The sequence below is a fragment of the Vespa crabro genome, chromosome 9 (assembly GCF_910589235.1).
Source record: "Vespa crabro chromosome 9, iyVesCrab1.2, whole genome shotgun sequence".
In the NCBI taxonomy this organism is placed as follows: Eukaryota; Metazoa; Arthropoda; class Insecta; order Hymenoptera; family Vespidae; genus Vespa; species Vespa crabro.
Genome location: NC_060963.1, coordinates 7389648 through 7412500, shown reverse-complemented (window position 1 = coordinate 7412500; position 22853 = coordinate 7389648). Strand labels below are relative to the sequence as shown.

General features: G+C 40.5%; 1 protein-coding gene across 1 annotated transcript in view; it reads right to left on the bottom strand.

The window, feature by feature from the left end:
* LOC124426901 (zinc finger protein rotund) overlaps positions 1-6356 on the bottom strand; it is a 10554-nt gene extending 4198 nt beyond the window's left edge. Inside the window, exons 1-4 of the mRNA XM_046969127.1 lie at positions 3601-6356; positions 1661-1831; positions 775-894; positions 64-189 (exon numbers count right to left, since the gene is read on the bottom strand). Coding sequence (XP_046825083.1) covers positions 64-189; positions 775-894; positions 1661-1825 — 411 coding nt within the window. The 5' untranslated portion in view covers positions 1826-1831; positions 3601-6356. The remainder of the gene's footprint in view (positions 1-63; positions 190-774; positions 895-1660; positions 1832-3600) is intronic.
* Between the last annotated feature and the right edge of the window lie 16497 nt (positions 6357-22853).

Genomic DNA, 22853 nt, shown 5'->3' with positions numbered 1-22853 from the left:
ATCGTCTCGTCGTACAGATAATAAATGAAGGATAATATCGAAGTCGGTTATATGTCGTTTTACCTTATATTGACACGCTATTAGATTTTGCGATTCGGACGAGTACGCTGGGTTTACGTAACGCATCCAATTCGACTTTTGAACGTCGTAACCATCGATGTAGTAGAACAACTCGTTGTTCTTGTATACCTGAGAATTCGCAAAGATCGCGTTATTACTTGCCCGTTACATATGACAGCCTAAGAAAATTGTCTTTCATTCCCAGTCATATTAACAGGTACGTATAATCAACGTTCTTAACATAATACGTGAATTAACATTTATATGCGTCATTTTCTTCATAGAAAATAATCGATTAAAGTACAAAAAATAAGTTTACTAGAAGGAAACTAGAAAATATTAAAAAGTTAACGTAAGAGTCGTTTGCAAGGAATCGAAGTTCATCGTAACGAATTGATGAGTTACGAGTCATCGATGGCTTCGCGGCTTTCGTTTTAAGGCTTGCTCGATCTGTTAAAACCAGTTTCTGGTCTTGGTAGTCTTTTCTCTCTCTTTCTCGTTGCTGTGTACGCGCGCGCACAGCATCTTTGGTTTCCCACCTCGTTCGTCGATCTCGTAAGAGCACGTATGCGCGTTTTCAACTTTTCCTTTTTTTTTTCTTTTTTCTTATGTTCTTTTTTTATCGATACTCATATCGTCTCGTGTTATCGACGATAAATTTGAACGTTCGTGTGTACGAAAAGATGATGTTTGCTAATCGATCCTAATTCTTACCCTCCAAAAGTACTTTCTGTTTGCATCAGCGGGCACCGAATCCTTGGTATAAACCTGGCCCACTAGTGGTCCGAAACGCGTACCCTTTGGGATATAACTTGTACTCCAGACGCCCAACATCTATGCATAGATCAAACGAGATAGACGATTAACGAGATTGTATTATATTATCTTATTATAATATTTATTCATTTATTACGAGTTACGAGTTCACTTCAATGAAATCATTCATCCGAATCCATGCTCGTTTAATAGTTTCTTAAAATCATATATTTTCATATGAGTATGCAAATAACAAAATTTTAACTATTATCTCAACCTCGATCTAACATAATCTATCTATTAGTACACGAACATAACGGTGATAAGTGGGTTAGTATTTTATTATATTTACTAGTTTCCATAGAGCATATTGCACGTCGATACGGGGAATGAAAAATAAGACGATCGCATTCGTCTTAAAATCAAATGAAAGTATTTCCTAGAATTTCCCTTAGATTTTTTTTTTCGGAAACAGTAAAAAGGCTTTAACATCGTAATAATATTCCTCGCTTCTCGGTTACGTTTTAAGCGTGAACTTTAAATGCACTTACGTTCGGTCCATGATCACACTTTACAAGTTAATTAGCTTTGTGATGCTCGATCGAGTTTGATAAAATACTGTCCCTCCTTTCGTGTACACATTTACGAGCATGGAATCAGAAGTTAGGTCAAATATCGATCGATACGGTGACTTTCGTTATTCTATGGGGGTACGATACGACGTAGAAACGATTACAAGAAAATAGATGAGCTAGCATCGTAATCGTAATATAGCGTTGTTCGATCGTCTCGCGACTCTCACCGAGGAGGTCTCGAGAAAGGATTCTTTCGTGGATGAACGTACATCGTTGAGGGCTTGAGAGGGCTTGAGTACGAGGTTCCTCGGCAACGAAGCTTCCGCTCGATTGGTATCGCTAGGTGATGCCGTAACATCCGGTACCAAGTATACGGCATGTTGCTCGAATTCCTCCTCCCTCAAGGTCGCGTGATCCCATTCACTGGCCTCCATCCTTTACTGCAAGGAATAACATTTAATTAGCTTATAAATATTTATCGAGTACACAAACGTTTCTTTTCGAATTATTCACAAGTGTTTTTAACATTTCTCTTTTATCATCTTATATGTAATTTTTAAGATGGGGGAATTCTCATTATCGAAAGATAATATTGTTTTTCAAAAATTGTCAGAATTGTTCCAATGAAATCGTACTTCATTTTTACGAATAATTTTCTTTTGCGACGAAAGACGTAACACGGTACTAATATCAGACTCTCTATGAATAAAATTATCTACTGCAAAAGGCAGTTTTTTTATCAAAGCCATTATTAAAATCGTTAAACGATCTAAGCTAAGCGATAACAAATTTAGCTCAATATAAAAATTCTTTTTTTAGAGCGATATATAACCACCAATATGAAACTAATCCGGCTAACGATAATTAAAATCACTCGTCCGTAGGTTTTTTCTTGGCTACGGATTTTCTAAAGAATTTTTTTCTAATATCATTCGATGATCTTTTAAATGCAACTTTTAAGTGCTTTAAAATGTTCTTAATGAATTTACGACTTTAATAGAACTTTCCGATGCGATTTTCGAACCGTTTTTTGTTTGATCTCTGGAAGAGGAGAAAATTTAGTTTAAACGGTTTGTTCTTAAAATAAAATGATCGGTCATCGTAAAAATATTTGTCTCTCGATGGAAACTAAAAATGAAAAAATCGACAAGAAAAGAGTATTTAGGAGGTGTTGAGAAGTCTCTCTAAGATGATATTCATCCTTGTCTGATATATATATATATATATATGTAGTTATGTCCGTATATATATATATGTATACGGACATAACTTAATTACTCAGGATCGAAAATAGTAGTAGATTCAAAAATAAATTCATCAGTTACAAATATTGAATTGCAGGGTAGTAACAAGACAAATAACATCGTTAGACTCGATTAATCATCGTGAAGAGTCAAAAAAGAGATATCGTTTGGTATGGATTCTAAATAACTTTGATCAAAAAAAAAAAAAAGAAAAAGCAATCAACCTATAAATATCGAAATCTTAAATTAATCGAGGGAAATCAAGACGAAAAGCATTATATTTCTTAAGGATGTATCCTTTTTATTATAAGCTTTCGATTGGTGGTGGTGATGCAACGCTTTAACATCGCGAAAGTGAAACCCGTCCACGCATTGATCGACTGCAGCGGCGAAAGGGGATGGGGATGGGTGGGAGCATAAACTCTAAAGTCCAATCCTCGCCGCCGCCACCGCCAGCACCACCGCCGCCGCCGCCACCGCCGCCGCCGCCACCACCACCATCACCATCACCATCACCACCACCATCACCACCACCACCATCGCCACCGGTCGAGTTTTCGCCGCTCGTTGAATTTTGATTTCCGTGAAAATCGCGCACAAATGCTATCTTCAGCATTCCCCATCGACGATTCCCTTTACGGTTCTCTTTCAATGACTTTTTTCAGCTCACGTGCGAGAGTTCAATGACCGCTCTTTTAAATCGAAGAACCGCTACGTTCATAGAATCCCCTCTTGCCATTACTTCTGCCTCTGCCTCTACCTCTGCCTCTGCCCCTGCCTCTGTCTCTATCCCTTCGCCTTTCTCCTCTTCCTACCATTCGCGACATTCCTTTCTATATCTTTAACCGAAATCATCCATAATCGATTTGACCAAGATTCGTCGATTCGTTTTCGCGCGTAAGAGGATGAGGTCGTTTCTCTTAAGTAAAAGTTTATCAAATTGATAATATTATCTAGTGACTCACGGCTCGCGTTTTTCGGAGCATCGGTCGGCCAAACGTCGAAGGCGTCGGCGATCTGGCTGTTCTTCTCTCTCTCTCTCTCTCTCTCTCTCTCTCTCTCTCTCTCTTTCTCTCTCTTTCTCTCTCTTTCTCTCTCTCTTTCTATATCTATCTCTATCTCCCCCTCTCCCTCACTCTCTTTCTTTTAGCGATTCTCACGAATCAAAGCTCTCTTTTCTCTCTCTCTCTCTCTCTCTCTCTCTCTCTTTCTTTTCTCTCTCTCTCTTTTTTTCTATTTCTATACGAGCGAAAGGAGATGATCGGCTTCCCTTCTCTCCTATCTTCGGCTCTCTTACGTGATCCTGTGATTTCTTAAAGAAATCGGCATTTCGAGTCTCAGGAAAGAAGAATTAGCTTCGTCTTCGCGTGAGTGGCCTAACCAAAGTGCTACCGCACCGGCTAACCTTGCGTTCGTTAACGTCAACATTTATTTGTCAACTCGTTCGGGGAAATCGATCTTGAGCGAATCGATCGGCCTATGACGCAACAACGATCGCGTCTATCTCTCTTTTCTTTTTTAGTATTCGGCAGGTTCGTTCGTTCAAATGCACGAATGCACGAATTCACGAATGCACGTACGCAGATACGCACGCGGGAGTTATCGATTATCAGGACATCGGAAAAGGGAAATTGCGATGGATTCGAGCTGTCCTCGCTCACGACCATCCACGATGCTCTCTCTCTCTCCTTCTCTACGCTGTTTATCAACAAGCACCGCACGACAAGCAGTCGTCGATCTCCTTCTTTGAAGCTTTTCTTATCTTCTCCGATCGATTAATTTTCACGGCTTCTTTTTCTTCTTATATTTTCTAATCTTCAAATTCACTAGCACTACCACCAACACCAAAAGCAAGTCACCTATATGCACAGTACGAACATCTCTATTTTCTTTCTTCTTTTTCTTCTTACGATTTATTAGAGTTTATTTTGTTTTTGAAAAAAAAAGATCCCGAGCTAAAAACACTCACACGCACTTACACCCTTTTCTTTACCCTTCCACTTTTTACCCTATCGATAAGCTACCTTTCCTCTAGATTTGACGATGACCAATAGAGATGGTTTGGGAATAACTCCAAAGCCTTCGTTCGTTCCTCTTTTTAATTTTGCGAGGAGGCAAAAGAGGCGTAGAATTTTCCGCGTTGCGCGCCGCGGAAATTGCTCGGAGGACAGCTAGGATCGATCGTTTCGAGCTTCGAATTTTCTACGTCCGAGTTGGAAGGGTAGGTTCGCGATGGCACGTTCGTTTAGTTCTATTTTCGGGAAGCTTCCTTTTCGAATTTGCACTAGATGAATTTCGAGAGGTTCGCGAGCTCCTGTTATTCACGTAGGAGACGTGGAAAAGGACGGTCTCCGCTTGCTCGGTTCTCGCGGATAGCAGGGAGAGAGAGAGAGAGCGGTGTGCGTGGAACTCGGTTAGACCTGACCTAGCCCAACGCGAGTCGGCTTGCCGAGTCCTCCCTTCCTCCCTTCCACCCTTCCTTCCTTCCTTTCTCCCCTGCTTTCCTCCCCTGCCACTCACTCGCTATTGGTCGCTGTTCTGTCTCTCTCTCTCTTTCTTTCTGTCTCTCTCTGTCTCTCTCTCTCTCTCTCTTTCTCTCTCTCTCTCTCTGTGTCTCTCTTTCTATCTCTCTCCCTCTTTCTCGAACGCGTTGCGCCGGTGTGTGCGAGCAAAACTGGCAGAGAAGAGCAGAGGTGGTGCATTTCTCTGCGCTGCGCTTTCGATCGACCCGCTCCCAGCTTTCCTCTCTCTCTTTGTCTCTCTCTCTCTCTCATTCCTTTGGCTCGACTCTCATCCCCTCACCCTCTCCTGCATTTCCTCCTCACACCCTCGCTCAACTTTCTCCCTCCAGTCTCAACTCCCGTTCTCGTTACCCGTTTCAACCCCTTCACCTACTCCAACGAGTGCAACCATGTCTCTCTCTATCTCTCTCTCTCTCTCTTTCTCTCTCTGTTTCGTTGCAAGGTGCATGCGCCGATCGCTTCTAAGTTTAATTGTTTCAACAACTTCCGGATATAATAAGCTCCGTCGGTCGACAAAAAAGCAGGCGAAAGTGCTCCTCGCGAATCAATCTCAAAGAAGATATTTCGAGATGAACAATTAATTATGAATTCTACTTTGGATTTAGGATTAAATTTTTCTAAGCTATCATTAGATCGGTGAAATTATTAAGTTCGTTTTGTATTTTTTACATTAATATCCTTCCTATTTTTTTCTTTCCTTCTATTTCCCAATATTCTCACGTATGATATCTTTTCTAGGCGGCGTAGTCTCGATTCTTCCGTATTCACAGCACATAAATCCAATGGAAATCGATCCGCGACCCTGTAAACGTATGCGTAAACTTTTTCGTTCTTCATAGACGTAGCTACCTTTACATACGTGCAAAAATATCGTCTTTTTACGTACGTATCATTTCTCGCATAATATCTTTGGACACAGATAAAACATATTATTTGGGATCGTTAAAAACATAATACGTTCGACATTCATCTGGTATATTTCATAAGGGGATTGGTTCCGCAAGTACTAAAGTCAGGGTCGTTCAAGATCAGTTACCTTCCATTTTCATTGGATAAACGTATTTTCGAATAAGTGACTTCGTTTTTTTTCCTCACTTCATGTGTCGTCAATTTCGAATTAGAAGGATTAATGCTTTGTCTTTGAAAAGAAAAGAAGGTTGACGAATCGCAATTTGTAGTGAAGTATGTTGCTGCTCTCTCTCTCTCTCCCTCCCTCTCTTTCTCTCTCCCTCTCTCTCTCTCTCCCTCTCTCTCTCTCTCTCTCTCTTTTTCGATCTTAATTCCAAAGACCGGTTTCGATTTTATCTGTAAAATTACATGAGCAAAATCTTTTTTTCTAGGGCCTCGGTCGTCCAATAGCAAATTTGCTCGCAATTCGACTATGATGATAACGATAACGACGACGACGACGACGACGACGACGACGACGACGACGAACACGACAACTACGAGAGCGTCGACCTCTTCCTTGATTTTCACAACTACTCACGGAATCCTTCCTTCCCCTAGCGAAAGAAAGAAGTTTTCGCGCGAATCGACGCTCGACGACTACTAACCCAGATACGTTACTTCGGGTCGATGATCTTTTCTCTCCTTGAAGACAGGCAGATCTATAAGACCATCATTTTCTATGGTTCTTCCTACTCAATGCATTAGACGAATCTTCTTTTCTTTTTTTTTTTCATTTCGCTAAGAAAACTTCAATCTCTTGGATGAGAACTCGTACATATATACATATGTTCGTATGTGTATATATATGTGTGTGTGTGTATATATTATATACATATTTTTTTTTACTATCTAATATATTTCTAAACAACTCGCATGTTCAAATCATCGAGCGGAGATAATTTTAGCGACGAAACGTTACTCCAAAGTGAAACGTACGACGGCCTTAACAATTTCTAGAAGAAGGTCAACTGCATCAACGTGTTCCGGTTCGAAGCTACGAGTGTTATCGACCTCGGGCTAAGCCAGACGTGTCGGCAAAGCCTAGACGTTATTGAAAATTTCTTCCGAAACCTTCTTTACGTGTTTATCGGGAATGCGAAAGATACCGTAAAAGTCGCTGCGACGCGTTCGTGGCGCTAAAGAAAAAAAAAAAGGAAAAGAAAAAGAAAAAGAAAAAGAAAAAAGAGAAAAAGTAGTCAGCAACCGTCGCGTCGTTTTAAAGGCCGTCATACTCTTGGCTGGTAGCGAAATGTAAACCGGAAAAGCGAAGAGCAAGTGAATTAGCGAAGTGAGTCCGCGATTCCCCTTCCCAAGTTGCGATCTACGGGCCCTCTCCTACCGCTTCGTCCTTCTTTCTCCTCGTTCACTGCGACGTTCGCAGCACCTTCTTCCATTCTCTCGCCACGGATCCGAAAGAAGGTCTCTACCGGTCGTTGTCCCACTTGGAGGTCTACTTGGACTTGGACTTGGACCACACCATAGGTATGGTGCGCTGAGTAACGAGGTTCCGATATCCCCATAGGGGATCCCCTTTTACACCTACCTACGCGTTCTCGCGCCCGTACGTGTGTGCCTTCCAGGGGCGGATCATCATCGATGTTTATCTTCGTTCGTTCTTTCTTTTTTCCTTTTTTTTTCTTTTACTTTTTTCTTAGAAACAAAAAGTCCAGTCTCACGAGAATATATGGTTGTTTAAGCAAACGTTGCATCGGAGCTACGAGTTATTTCGTTTCGATTCAATTTTAACGTGCAAAAGTAACGACGACGATATTGAACGTCATGCTCGATCCGTTCCTGTAGAGTGGCACGTTCCGCCATCGAAACCAAACCGCATTACTCGCCTAACTGTACATAGCAGTGTGTGTACCAAGGTACCGTATAGGTACGACGACTAAACGATCGTAAAACTGTGAGTGCGCGAGGACGCGTCCACACGTGGGCCACTATGCGCGCGTCTATGCGTGTACAGGTGCGCCAGGTACCGTTCTACGACCGGACAGGAGACACGGCCAAAAGTAAAACCGAATTCGTTTTCGGTAAAGCCTCATGCTGTACGATCTCTACGTACTGTAGTACGTGTTAAAAGCGTAAGACGTATACACAATTTGTTCTCTTTTTCTCTCTTACACCTTCTCTCTCTCTCTTCTCTCTTTTGCATCTTCTTTCCTCTTGTCCTGCGAGATCCTTTCGGCGATCGTATTATGCATCGTGAAGGCGAAGACCTCCCGAGTCGACTATATACTCCATAAAAGGAAACCTCGGTATACTCGGGTTCTTATGTAACGTGCAGATGAATCGTCACGTCAAGTCAAAGACATCGACTTCGCTGATATTCTCACCTTCGACTGTTTCGAAATTATAAAAATTTTTTTATAGAGAATATCTACGACGATAGCGATTTCATCGAACATTGACATTTCGCTTCTCATTGACCCTGACTATATTAGTATTCAATCTTTAATTTATCACTCTGGTTTAAAATTTGTCCTGCGTTAACACGACAAAGAGAAAATCTTTATACGGTATGAAAAGAGATAGCAAAAGTACAAGTGGAAACAGATGGGATCTGGTCAGCCCCGTGCGGTTTCCGCGAGCAAAGTAGTAGTGACCGACGTCAGGTCGTACGTGCGCCGGTGCTTTCAATGAGGCCACGTGATCAGTAGCAGTGGCGTAGTATCGAGGGGACCTGTCTTCTCTCTCTCTCTCTCTCTTTCTCTTTCTCTTTCTCTCTTTCTCTCTCTCTCTCCCTCTCTCTCTCTCTTTCTCCTTTCTTTCTTCTCCTTTCCTCTCCACAGTCACGGCCGACCGCTATATCGCGTCTCTTGGCCGCTAGCGGGCTGCGCGGCTCGCGAGGACTGCGCGCTTTGCGCAGCTCGGTTCACCGTTCCGTCGGTTGTTGAACCCGACTCTCTTGCGCGCTGCATAACCCATTTTGTAATAGCACACTTCGTGCCGCGAACCGGCACATCGGCATCCTTATACGAAACGGACCGCTTTAACGATCTCTAACGTGTGTCTATCGCTATTGATGACGAATTTTCTTAAACCCTTTTTCCTTCGACATTTTCACTTTCAAACGAGTCCAACTTATATGTAAAACGTGTCTTCTGAACTCCATTATACCAAATCGAGATTGTTATTTGCATTACAAGGATTTTACTTTTTTTTTCTTTCAATATTTGTTCACGATGACACGAAATTCTTGATTGTCAATGTCGTATCCGTATCGTTGGTATCTAGGGTTAACAGTGTCTTGAGGCAAGTCGAACGCTTTCGTTTCTCGACAGGAGTAGTTGGCGCGTTTGATACAACTATAGAAATGTCTGTAATGAAATTTGTTGAATCTCAGTCGTTCTCTCTCTTTTCGTTCTGACCATATCGGCCATGAGCAAATGTTTCAAAAGTCGATTTATGACATAATATAAATAATTTGTCATTATAATCGATAGGATCAAATTAAAAATCGTTCGATATATCCTATTAGTACTTAATAGTTGTGTGTGAGAAAGATTAAATAACGGAGTCCGCTCGTTTCCGCATTGAATGGCGAACTTCAATGTCAATGCCAGCCGCCCTTTCACCTTATATAACAAACGACCGTGCTCGCAGACTCCCGACTCGCGTACATATTATTCCTTTCGACCATGTACGAATGCGTTAAACTTCCGACGAGAATAACAATCATTTTTCTATAATTTCGCCTTTGAACGCTCGCTTCCTCTCACCCTATTTTGAATGTTTGAAAATATCTTTCTTTTTTTTTTTTTTTTTTTTTTTTTTTGATACGCCACGCTTCTAGATAAATGACGTCTAGTCGATCGTCAGAATATCAATAGTTCCAAGTCATTAAACAGTTACTGAGAAAATGTTAATTTTTTTTTATCACGATTTCGATTTGCAACAAGTATCATAATTATACTAATACGAGCCGATCGTTATCGAGTAATAATTTGATCAGCAAGATCTTTTTTAGTGCAAGAAAATAATCAATTTTTCTTAAAACAATAACTTTCGAAAGTGTTTTATTTCACTCGATCAAACTCAAGCTATGTTCGCGTACATCGCTATCGCGTTGCTTCCTGCTTCGCTCTTTGCTCGCTTTCCATATTATTGCCTCGAGAGTTCGTACTAATTAATTATTAATTAATCAAGATTACCTTTCGAAATATCGAACGATGATTTGCCTTTTTCTTCCCCCTTTTTTTTCTAAATCCAGTGACTTTTCTTCTAGTTACAGTGACATTTCGATTTAGTATTATCTTTTTATTTTTCATGTACGGTAATGTCCATGTTTGCCTTCAGATCATACGATTGTTGATATTTTTGAAAAGTTCACAAAGTTAAAAAGAAAAAACCTTTTTGATTAAACATCGAAAAGTCATCGTCCTTCGATTATTCTTCGATTATATTTTCGATGATTATTACGAATGAGAGAGTGTCTATTAATGAAAAAAAGAAAAAAAAAACCAAGAAAAAAGAAAAAAAGAGAAAAAGAAAGAAAAAAAGCAGGGGAAAAAATGTGAAAAAAGAAATAAGATAACAGACAAAGGAGAAAGAAAATAAGAAAGAAAAAGGGAAAATGAGAAATAAGGACAAGTTGAATTTCCGCGTCGGTAAGGAAAAGTACGATGAAAAAAGTTGAACGGTTCGAGAGTGACTCGGCGCTGTCACTGGTCGGAGCAAGGCTAAAGAGAAGCGAAGTGAAGCGAAGGGAGGGAATCTCACGGCTGACGGCTGGCCGTGACTTTACTCAACTCAGCCGGCACTCAGGCCGGCGCAACGCGTCAATGTAGAACGGTCATTGACTCCTCGAGAGCTCGATTCGCGAGCCTCCTATATACCTAGTACCTACGGCTACGCTTACGCGCTACAAGTCGTACGCGTTCTAAAGAGACACCGGTTATATCGGATACTCTTTTCTCCTAAATTGACAAAAAAAAAAGAATAAAAAGAAAAAAAAGAAAAAAGGATTAAATTTGTCCCCTTTGAAATATCGAAATGAATTCTCTCATCCGTCATTCATAAACTTTTCATTATATATTATCTTAATACATTTAATGCTCTTAAATAAGAATTTTACTTTCGATTGATCTTATCGACTTTTTATTTTTTTTCTTTGCACTCTTTTCTCTCTCTCTCTCTCTCTCTCTCTTTTTTCATTGCCAATGAAAATCCTCGAATTTTCTATGGTATTTATTAAGAATTTTAACGTATTACGTTTTATTTTAATAAAATTGTTATAGATAAGATCGTCGTATTCCTTTAGCATATATGACCAATTTTAACGGTAACTCGAAACACGATAAACTCCAGATTCCACCGTGTTCATAACCGTGCAATCAAATTTCCACTGACATTTACCTTTGAATCGATATCGTGCTTGATAGCTAATTTAAAGATGAAAGAAAGATATTCGCTTACCGCAGAATTTTTCTCATAGATTGTCGTCGACGAGTTTCGAAGAAAAGAGATTAGGTGCTTTCTTTGGAAGCACCCTGTATAGACTGTTAATCGGGGTTATGGTACCGCGTAATACTTTGGGAATTCAGTTTGTACGATGCGGAAAATGCGGGACAAGTTCGTTACACTCGCGTGGAATAGGTAGTATCTAATTTGACAAATTCTGATCTATTTATTTCCGTGTATTCTTTTTCATTTTATCCTGATATATTTATTTTACAACTAATTTAGGATATTTATTGATATATAAAAGAAACTTATTGGTATAGTCGTAAGATTATCTTGTAAAAGTTTATAAAAATTTATTCGAGAAAAAAAAATAGAAAATGAATCTAAAGAAGGGGGAATAGATTCGAAACGGTTTACGGAACCGTAAATACGGGACACCCCGTAGATGGTGGACGGTCATCGTTACGGTAACGCGTAATACTTTACGGCTCGACGTGTGTATTATCACGGAATCGCGCAGGACAAGCGCAATTTTTGCATGGAAAATGGCGCTACGGTACTTTCAGCTTCGCCACTCGCTCGCGGCGCTTGAATCTAGGCTAGGCCTAGGAACGCGACACGGTCATCGACCACCCCTGATTCCCTTTTTTCCGCTTCTCTAAAGACGGAGAAAGCGTTCCTATCTACCCTCATTTCGAATTTATTGAATATGATCGGTATAATCGCGTCTCTAATGTTTGGAATTCGAGAAAACTAGTGATCCTGTCATGACCTTTGTAATTTGATTTTGTCAAGGAAAAAAGAACAAAAATAAAAATAAAATAAATAAAAATGAATTCCCATATTTTCATTCAAGAGATGATAGAACGAATTGAATTCTTCAAATTGAAATTTGAATAAGATTTTTCAAGGAACAAAAAAGAAAAAGGAAAATGATTCACCCGCAAAAGGTGAATCGACAGGTTTCGATAAATCGTCCATCCTATTCCTCCCCTCTCCTTCTCCCCTGTTCCAGAATGATTACGCCCGTGTAAGTTTGCAACGACCAAGACTTCGTATAGCGCTGCGCGTTTACCGTTATGTCACATTACTAGTCATTCGCGAACTCTTTCATTATTTTCTCTAGCGACGTGATCATCTCGAAATCGAAAAAAACGTTTCGTTTATATATAAGCTATTTTGATTTATCTTTTTCCCTTCCCTTCAAAAGTTCTTGTACAGGTATAGATAAAGGAGAAATGCCCTTTTTCTCTCTCTCTTTCTTTTTTTCAATGGACCCAGCTTCGTCAAATTTTCATTTTGAGACGATATCTTTGAGGGTAAAGGTAACGGGGCACCGTTATGTCATATTAGGAAACGTAAGTGTTTAACGGTGTTCTCTTATGAACGAACCTGCTCTCTCTCTCGTAACGATCTATCGTGACGATCTTTTACCAACTCCTGTTACTTGTCTCTTTTCCTTTCTTATTATCAACTGCTTATTATATTTCTTATATATTTTTATTTTTTGTATTTCTTTTTCCTTTTTTTTTTAATAAGACTCTTTGCAAGATCGTTCATAATAAGCTTAATAGGATAAAAAAAAAATGTAAAGATGATAGAAAATATCGAATAATAAATTTGTATTCGGTGTTATCAGGTTTCAGTATTTTGAAGGTCATTGACCTCTCATGTCCATACGGTTTCTTTTTTTCCTTTCTTTCTCCTTTTTTCTCTTTTTTTTCTTATTTAAATTATTTGATGTCAATAATGAGCTTGAACTCTCGATATTAGTTCCCCGGACGTTTCAACTTTGCACAGCGATCGACCCTTTGTATTTTTCGCATAATCGTGTAAAAATTCACGGTAAATAAATCGATTATACCCAGTGCGCTCCGTGAAACGTGGCTTGCGTTATTGCTTTTACCGTTGCTGTTTTCTTTTTTCTTTTTCTTCATTTTATAAGAGTTTCGTTCTCGTACCGTTAGGGACGAAAGCTCTTAAAGAACGAATGCTAAGAAACACTTATATAATGTAACAAGGACATCATACGATCGATTGAGGATCATCATCGAAGTATTATTTGAAAATGAAACGTAAAAGAACACTTTAGAATAGTTTAGCTGTCTATTTTCATATTATCTTGAGAAAAGTGTGTCACTTTAATTTCGCTTTTTTCTAAAGCTGAAAACAAAAAATATTAAACGGATTTGTCCTATGTCATACTGTGACAATATAATATAACTAAATGATATCATTGATATAGGCATAAAACTTTATTGTTTACGATTGTGAAAGAAAATTTTACTTTCATATTTTGAATAGGTTTGACGATTACCAAATGAAACTATTCTACAAAGAATCGTAAAGAATCGTAAGGAATCGTGAGGAATCGTAAGAAGTATGTATCCACGACGTATCCTTGCGACAAGACGACGATCGATAAGCTAGTCGGCCTGGTGATCCCAAGTAAAGTCTAGCTGCTACGGTCCAGACGTTTTACGAATCGCGAGATAAAACTCGAAAGAAATGGGATTGACGAGAATCGCAATGTATAAGGTTGGGGGTTGGTCTTTTCTGTAACAAATAAAGTTTAGAACGCGATTCGTCGATGACATTTCGAAGGGAGTAGGTAAATTACACTCGTGCTCTTTTGCTCTCTCTCTCTCTCTCTCTCCCTCTCTCTCTCTCTCTCTCTCTCTTTCTCTCTCCCTCTCTCTCTTTCTCTTTCTCTTTCTCTATGTATGAATATGACAAGAATAACGAGAAAACGCGTTCTCTTTAACGCGTTCATATTGCCGCTATTCTCCTGATGGTGCGAGGTCAATGGCACGCGTGGACGATAACGAAGCGAGGACGCGTCTCCAGAAGCGAGAATACGAGTTATTACGAGTTTCCAACGTCGATTCACCTCTGTAGCACTCACCTTGCTGAGGGTTATCTGGAAGCCGATGGATCCCTTCCTCAAGCAGAATTGTCAAAATTTACACGTCAACGGTGTCACTGTCATACTTTCCGAAACGACGACGGTCGTCGATAGATCACGATCACGAACGACAACGACAGATATCCTGTACTGTGTTATTGACAATCTTGTAGGAAGAAGACGTCGTCGACACTTTCAGAGAGTCCTTGGAAAAAGATCCAACGAGTGATCCGTGGAATGACGGCAGCGAATAGCCCGGAGTACTAAATAAATCCGTCGCAATAGATCTCCTTGGAAAGATCGTCTTCTTTCGCTTCTTTTCCTTAAAATGCAATCCGTTTGTTTTTTTTTCGGAGGAAATTCGCGGTAATGTACACGCGCGTGCGTGCACGCGTGAAGGAAAAACGGGGTACCGAACGAGGGAAAAGTATTGGATAGTTGCGGTATCGAAGTACCGCGAACACTTTGCTCTTCGCGCGGGCGAAGGAACACTGAGAGAGTCCTCGTCCTTGACGTACGGTCGTGTACACCGTGCGAAGCCGCGTGGTTTGGACTGACGAGTACGGCGAGTAAGGTGAGTCTAGGTGTCTCTTTCTCGCTCTCTTTCTCTCTCTCTCTCTCTCTCTTTCTTTCTCTCTCTCTCTCTCTCTTTCTCTCTCTCTCTCTTTTTTTCTTTCTCTCTCTCTCTCTCTACGCTCTCTTCCCCTACGAGCTGGCGTGTACGTGCACGCACCTACGTGTAAGCGAGTAGGACTTCGAGAGAGCGCCTCTGCGCGCGTATACGACGACGAGAGAGAGAAGAACCGGTGGAGGGCAGCGAGAAAGGAGAAGAGAGAAGGTGGTAGTAGAGGAGTCCGCTTGTGCCGCGGTTCCACCTCTCCCTTCTTCCTCCTTCTCCTCTCTCTCTCTCTCTCTCTCTCTCTCTTTTTCTCTTTCTTTCTTTCTTTCTCTATCTCTCTTTCTCTCTCTCTCTCTCTCTCTCTCTCTCTTTCTCTCTCTCTCTCTTTCTCTCTCTCTTCCTCCTCTTCAACGAGGAGGAGCAACAACGGCAGCACAACTCTCGCGGTTCGTTCCTTCCTTCGACTTCGGCTTCGTTTCTTCGTTCGTTCGTTCGTTCGTTCGTTCCTTCGTTCGTTCCTTCGTACGTTCCTTCTTCATTCCCTCTCTTCTTCTCCTTCGGCTTTGCGGCCGATACACCTTCGTTTCGTTTCGTTCGCCTTCAGCATTCCCCATCGACAGGAACAACGGTACTTCCCCACCCCCCTGTTGCTGGCAGCCTCTCCTACCTCTCCCTCTCTCTTTTATCCTTTCTTTCTTCGTTCGTACCTACCTCTCTTTCGTCTCTTTTCTTCTTACAACACTCGTTTCCCCATACCCCCACACCTCCTTCTCATCCTCCCTCTCTTTCCACAAGAGTCGAGTTTACACGCGCGTAGCTACACGGTCTCTTCTTCCGTCTCCTCCTCTCCTCCACTTTTCTGGCCTTCCTTCCTTCGCCGGCAGCATGCTTTCCTTCTCTCTGGTTACTGACCTCCGAAAATACGAGCCCAGCATCGCCTTCCACTGTCTTCCGTCTTAACGGCCGAAGGACAACGATCGTCGAGCCAAAGACCGGTCCGGAAGGACGGCGATTAGAGAACAACGATGTGGTACTCAAAGAAATCAATATTCCTTGGAAAAGTTCACCAATTCCCAAGGACGTGTTTATCCTTAGACGGATGACTAAAATGTTCACGGAGATCGAAAGTTCTCTTCCATTGCGACATTTTATTTCATTATCTTTGTTATTTATCTTTTTTTTTTCTTTTTACGGGAATTATTAACTTACTACTTGCATCCCTTTTTTAATTATCCGAAAACATTATATTTATCTATCCTTAGCTATGAATTTAATCGTAAAAGTGAAAATCCTCCTTTTGTAACATTCTATCATCAAGTAAGAAGGAATTTTTGAACAATAAACGTCGATCGAATAAAATTATTCCTTAGCACGAGCAGGAGATTGCTCCGTCGGTGTTGTCATTATGCCACTACTTCCTTCTGCATCCTCCTTCCTTGCCGAGCGAGAGGATATATACCTACCTAGGTACCTACCTATCTATCTATAACAGTATCGGCGTATATAGCGCGTTCCCCATGAATCGCCTTCCCCGGCATTAAACTCTCCGAGCTCGCGCCTACGCGCTTGCCGGCGTATCTCTCCGTAAAAATCACCGACGCGTTGTAATCTCCGCACCGTAGGCGTCATTTATAAATCGAGTATGCACTCGCACACGCAAGATCTTGAAATTTATCAAATGGCAGGAAGGCGTTGTCGTTAGAAGGAGATAGATCGGTAACGAACTTGTCACCAAAAAGAAAAGAAAAACTTTTAAAGCTTGCGAATATGTTAATAACGAACAAAAGCAAAATCACCAGGAAATGTTCTTTTCTCTTTCTCTCTCTCTCTTTCTTTCTCTTTCTCTCTATGTTCACGTTATCCACGATTACCCGATCGCGTAGGCGGACTAGTACGTAGGAAGCAACAGATTCGGTTACGAGAAAGTCGTAATCGTGCTTTACCGTCCGCCGAACGCGATCGTTACGTCGAAGGTTACGAGTGAATTTCAGGGCCGCGAGAAATTACAGCTACAATTCTGATTTGCCAGAAGTAAAGAAAGCAAATGCTCTCTTTGTATAAATCCTTGTAACATTTACGAGAACCGAGTAGGTTCTTTTTTATTATATGATCCATAGAAATGTTGTAGATAATTCAAACTGGTTTTTGTTTCATATATATGAAAACATAAGTCAAGACATCATTGTCACATTTATTTTGTCATATATTCATTAGGATTAATCTTAGAAATTCGACAAGTATTTAGAGAAAACAATAATTTCTTTTTATTTCAATATTCTTTAGTGTAAAAAGAATGATCGATCTAATGTTTTGTATGGATCTTAAAAAAAGGAAGATTCTTTTCCGACTAGCAACATAAAATCTCTTATTTCTAATAATTTTTTCGAAGATAAAATTAAAGTTTGCGGAACAGTCGTTCTTTCCGCGTGCGGTTGTAGCGGCCAAAGTGCTGTGCCGCGGCTCGGCTAACCGGAACGGAACGGAACGAAACGAAACGAAACGATCGCTTGCTGGTTACTGACCTCTTGATGTCGAAGCACTCTTACGCTTGCACTACTTAACTAAGCTTCATAGTCGTCGTCGTCGTCGTCTTCGTCGTCTTCGTCGTCTTCGTCGTCGTTGTGCAGACTCGTGCTAAATCCTCACTTTTCTTGTTGTAGCCTGAATCATGACGCATGACGTTAGTTTTACCTTCGTCTTGCACCGTTCGATGCTATCTTTTTTCTTTTTTTCTTTATTTATCGATCGTTTAGAAAGACCAACGTTTGCTTTGATTTTAACTTTGAGAGAGTTGAATCGATTTGATCTTAACTTTGATTTTAACTCGTTACTGACTGCGATTACGCGTTACATTTACATCGATTCGTTCTTCTCAACAAATCATAATTTTTTTATTTTCTGAATGTGAAATGGAACATAAGAGACGACATAAACGATCGAATCTAATATAATAATGGTAACAGGACAACATCAAGGTAAATGGTCCTTTTCAAGCAACCTTCTATCGCGTGACCGTACCGTCTCGATCGGTGTGAATTATCGACATCCATTCAGAAACTACGAGAGATAAGTTTCTTTCTGCAATTTATCTCTCGTTAACACGGTAGCGTAGATAATTACCATTCGTGGCGTCCTAAAAGTAAGACGGAAGAGAAAGAAGAAGAAGAAGAAGAAAGAAAGAAAGAAAGAAAAAGCGATCTTACGAGAAGGTTATTTCTTCTAGCCAATGTACATAGCTATCGAGCTTCTTCGTGTCGATCGTGTAGGTGAAGTAACTAGATTTTCTAATGGCACGAACTATTACCATGCTAAGCTTGCTTCTCTTTGATTCATTCGAGCCGAATACATGTGCGTGTACGACGTAGATTGCAAACGACGATGACGACGACGACGACGACGAAGACATTGGTTCGTTTCTTCTTCTCTTCTTCTTCTTCTTCTTCTTTCTCCGTTTTTCATAGCTACTTTTATTGGAAAAGAAAAGGGGAGGATGGAAGGAGAGACGAGCTTAAGTAAACTAGTGCATCCCGACAGAATCGCGCACGCAACGCCGATGTAAGAGCATTTTCATCGGAGGGTTAACGAACTCAACGGCGGCCATCTCTCTGGCCGTGTCTTACTTTGCGCTTCTTCGTCGTTACAGCGACGAGAGACCGAGGGAAATCGACCATCTTTTCTCTCTTTTCCTTTCCTTTCCTTTCCTTTCTCTCCTACCGATTCCGTGAACGTGATTTTCATTCGAAGTTCCTATCGCCGCCATCACTAGCATCATTACCGTCATTGCTCTTTCGAAAGGATTTTTACCGATTTATTATTTTACGTTCATTTTTCCTTTTTCCTTTTTCCCTTTTCTTCTATTCTATCTATATACTATTATTATCTGCATTTACTGGAAACGTCTTGATATTATTAATAAGCAAATAAGACCGTGTCGAATCGTCCAACTCGATAAAATCGAAAGAGCAATCGTTCGAACAGTGAATCCCGCTATATCTTGAATGTTTGAATTAATCTTTGCCGAAGAAGAAAAAAATTAACATGAGTTGATCAAAAGGACGATGACGATCGAAAGATTTGCGGTATGATAATATGAAAAAGGAATGTATTTTTTGTTAAATAGTGAGAGAAGAAAGAAAGAGAGAGAGGTTATGAAAGAGAGGGGAAAGAAAGAAAGAGAGAGAGAGAGAGAGAGAGAGAGAGAGAGAGAGAGAAAGAGAGAGAGAGAGAGAGGAAGAAAGAGAGATAATAGAATAGTACGTAGTAGGCAACTTTTCGAAACACTCTCGTCGGCTCTCTATTGGTACAAATTCGCATACGGTCAATGTCCGACATCATCATGAGAATTATCGTCATCTCGGTCAATCTCTGGTAAGATGTAAGAGGAGGCTCTGGGAATTCGAGCGGTACGTCCCTGACAGTCTCAACGTCTGGCTTAGGTTATACACCAGAAGAACGGAGTTAGGTACTGTTATCTTCGGGAGGGCCAAAGCCGTCGATGGGTTGCTTGTGTTGGTGGGGCCAGAGAAAAAAGGGAGAGTGGGGGTTAGGACCAAGTCAAGAGAGAGAGAGAGAGAGAGAGAGAGAGAGAGAGAGAGAGAAAGAAAAAGAAAAAGAGAAAGAGAAAGAGAAAGAGAAAGAGAAAGAAAAGGAGAAAGAGAAAGAAAAAGAAAAAGAGAAAGAGAAAGAGAAAAAGAGATAGAACTCTCATGGAATTCTATGGTGAGCCGTAACGTAACGACGAAGACACGACGAAGGCGACGAGAACTCGGCGGTTTGCTTGGAGCCGAGCAGCGCAAGAGAGCGCTCGCTCGGAAGTGAAGTGGCACATAATGCGTAAGAGTATTTTCAGGGGTCGATGACCGCTCTGCTTCCTCGAGGCCTTCCTTCCCCTCTTCCTCCCCCGCCTTCTTCTCCACGGCGAACGGCAAATCGCTCACGTGCAAACCTTCGATCGACTCCCGAGGACGACGACAAAATCGACCTCCTCTCTGATATATCATATTTTATTTTTAGTTTCATTTTGATTTCTATTTGAGACACGTATTAATAATCAAATCTCCTTTTCTTATCTCTCTCTCTTCTCTCTCTCTCCCTCTCTCTCTCTCTCTCTCTCTCTCTCTCTTTCTTTTTCTTGCAATATCTTTGCTCCAGATATATGATATCGTTCATCGAAATATCTGAGTTTGAAGAAAAATCTGAAAAGAAAAAGGATCAATTATTTTTCTATCGAAACTTTGACTCCTTTCGTTTTCTTGTCTCGTTTTATATTTTTATCTTTCGTGTTTTTTTTTCTTTGGTCTCGTTTTATTTTTTTTCCTCGAATATGAAACGAAGGAAGATTTCATCGATAAATCGTATCAAGAAGATCAGGAATCATTGAGGAGACATCGATCGATCGATCGATTCCGCTTTGAAAATGAAACTCTCGTGACACATTCGTTTTTATCGGCACCTGTTAGGTGCACGAATCTCAGGCGATGCTTCGAACGTATACGGAAAGTCGGCGAGGTATACTGCTCCGTATAGGTGGCATTGACCCTCGCCGTTTCGCTCTACGTAGGTATCTACCTACGTAGGTTCGTGAGCTCGCACGTATTATCGTGACCGAAAACAAATCCGTTTCTAACGGATCGTTTCTTTGCTCCGCCGACGAATGTCGGACGTTCAGTGGCCTAAGCTTACGACTTACGACTTATGAATTACGAATTGTGTAATGCCAAATTTCGGATGCTTCGCATGGATTATTCAAATTTTTCTTTTCCACGGCTATCGTCAAAGATAAGGAAAGAAAGATTTACAAGTAATTTCTATGTCTCGTTTTAAATCTTCGAATATCGATATTTAAAAATATCATTTTTTGTTTCAACAACATTTTGGACAACTTTTAAAGAAATTTTATGAATGTTAACCTTTTCCTAATGAAAAACGCTATATAATTTTTTATTTTTCTTTCTATTTTTTTTTTTTTTTTGGTAATAGAATTTTCTATTAGTAAAAATTTTTGTAAATATTACGTAAACGTATAATGCAGGTATCGAAAATAAAAAAAAAAGAAAAAGAAAAAGAAATGCAGTTCGTCGGTATTTTCGGAACGATAAGGATTAATTTCGTTTTTATCGATGACAAAGCTAAACGCTCGTAACGAAAGCTTAGCAAAGAAGCTTAGTTAAGATAAATTCGATCGTAGAAGGTCATTGCTGGTTGCTCGATGCACTCTCGCGAGCATTCTATGCGCTTTTTCCCCGCGGACTTAGTTGGGAACGAGGAAGACCTAGTTTGAAGGTAGAACGCTACAACGGCACTAGGTCACGCATCGCAGTTCCTGAACGGCTGAGCGTTCGTGAGCGCGCTCAGTGTGCTTGTGCAAGAAGCGCAGCCTCTATATGCGACACGCATACGCGACGAGAGAGTAGGGCCTACTCGAGCCGACTTCCTCCTCCTCCTCCTCCTCCTCCTCCTCCTGCTTCTCCTCCTCCTCCTACTCTTCCTCCTCCTCCACCCGTTCTTTTTCTTCCTCCTCCTTCTTCTCCTTCTTATTCTCTTGGTGACGGTCGCAATGTGCATTTTACAAGTTTATTTCTATACGAGTCCTATGACTCTATACGTTCGATAAGACACGTCGATGCAACAACGGGCGTGTCTCCTGACCGATTCGTCTCATTGTATTCATCCTCCTCCTTCTCTTTTTACATAAAAAGATTTTCATTGGCATGTCTATAAAGGAGAGATAAAAGAAAAATCTGGATATATTTATATATATCTAATAAAATATATCTAGATGGATATATAAAAAGTCGAAAAAATATTTATCATTTTATTATTCATATATTTCGATTTGACTTGTTTTTATATAGGTAAATAATATTTTTCTTTGAAGGTTAACGGTAACCAACGTCATCATTTTATCCTGATTGCATTTAGGAAACTTTTCCGCTCGACGTCAACGAAAGTACGTCTGTATAACTGTACTTTAAGAGGGAGGAGAGTGAATTTCGTTTGAACGGTGAAAATTTACGCTTCGAGGATAAATGGGAAGGATCAATGATAGTTTTGTATAAAAGATTTAATGAAAAAAATCGCAATGGTTTGACGAAGACGGAAAATATTCCGCGAGCGAACAGGCAAACTCGATTCGCATACGCGCTACGTTGCTAAGTGTGTTACCAACGTGAGCAGGGTGAATGCCCTTGAGAGACCTAGACCCGAAAGAACGTTCCTCTCTCGGCGCCGCACGACAGAGAACGTTCTTCCCGCACGTTGCCAATCAAAATGCTAATTTTCCGCAACGATCTCGTCGTTGTCGCCTTCGAATAACCCTCGATTATGCGATCGTGCGATAACTCAGACGATGTTCAATAATAGTCGAAGATATATATATATATATATATATATATACACCTTGAGAATCCGACTAACATAAGTATTTTTCATTTCTTTTCTAAGATCCGCCTGTACTCGATCACGGAACTCGTGCCATTTTTTTTTTCTTTGGATTAGGAACAAGAACGGAGAGAAAGGCGGAAAGCGATCGCGCACTCTATTACACTCGGTTCTGTATTTCTACATAGCTATGTTCGTCATTTGAAAACATTAACAAATTTAAATACTGTAACAAGAAAATAATTCGAAATCCTTTTTTTCGACATTAACCTTTTAAATTGATTCCTCGAGCGTTTCCAAGAGTATGGTGTGATCGAATTGTACAAATAAAATTTTTATGTTAATGTAAAGCGTTGATCCAATGTTCTTGGTAATTTTTCTGAACCATTGATAAGTCATTGACTGGTGACCTAGCTAGGAACCTGGGTGGGA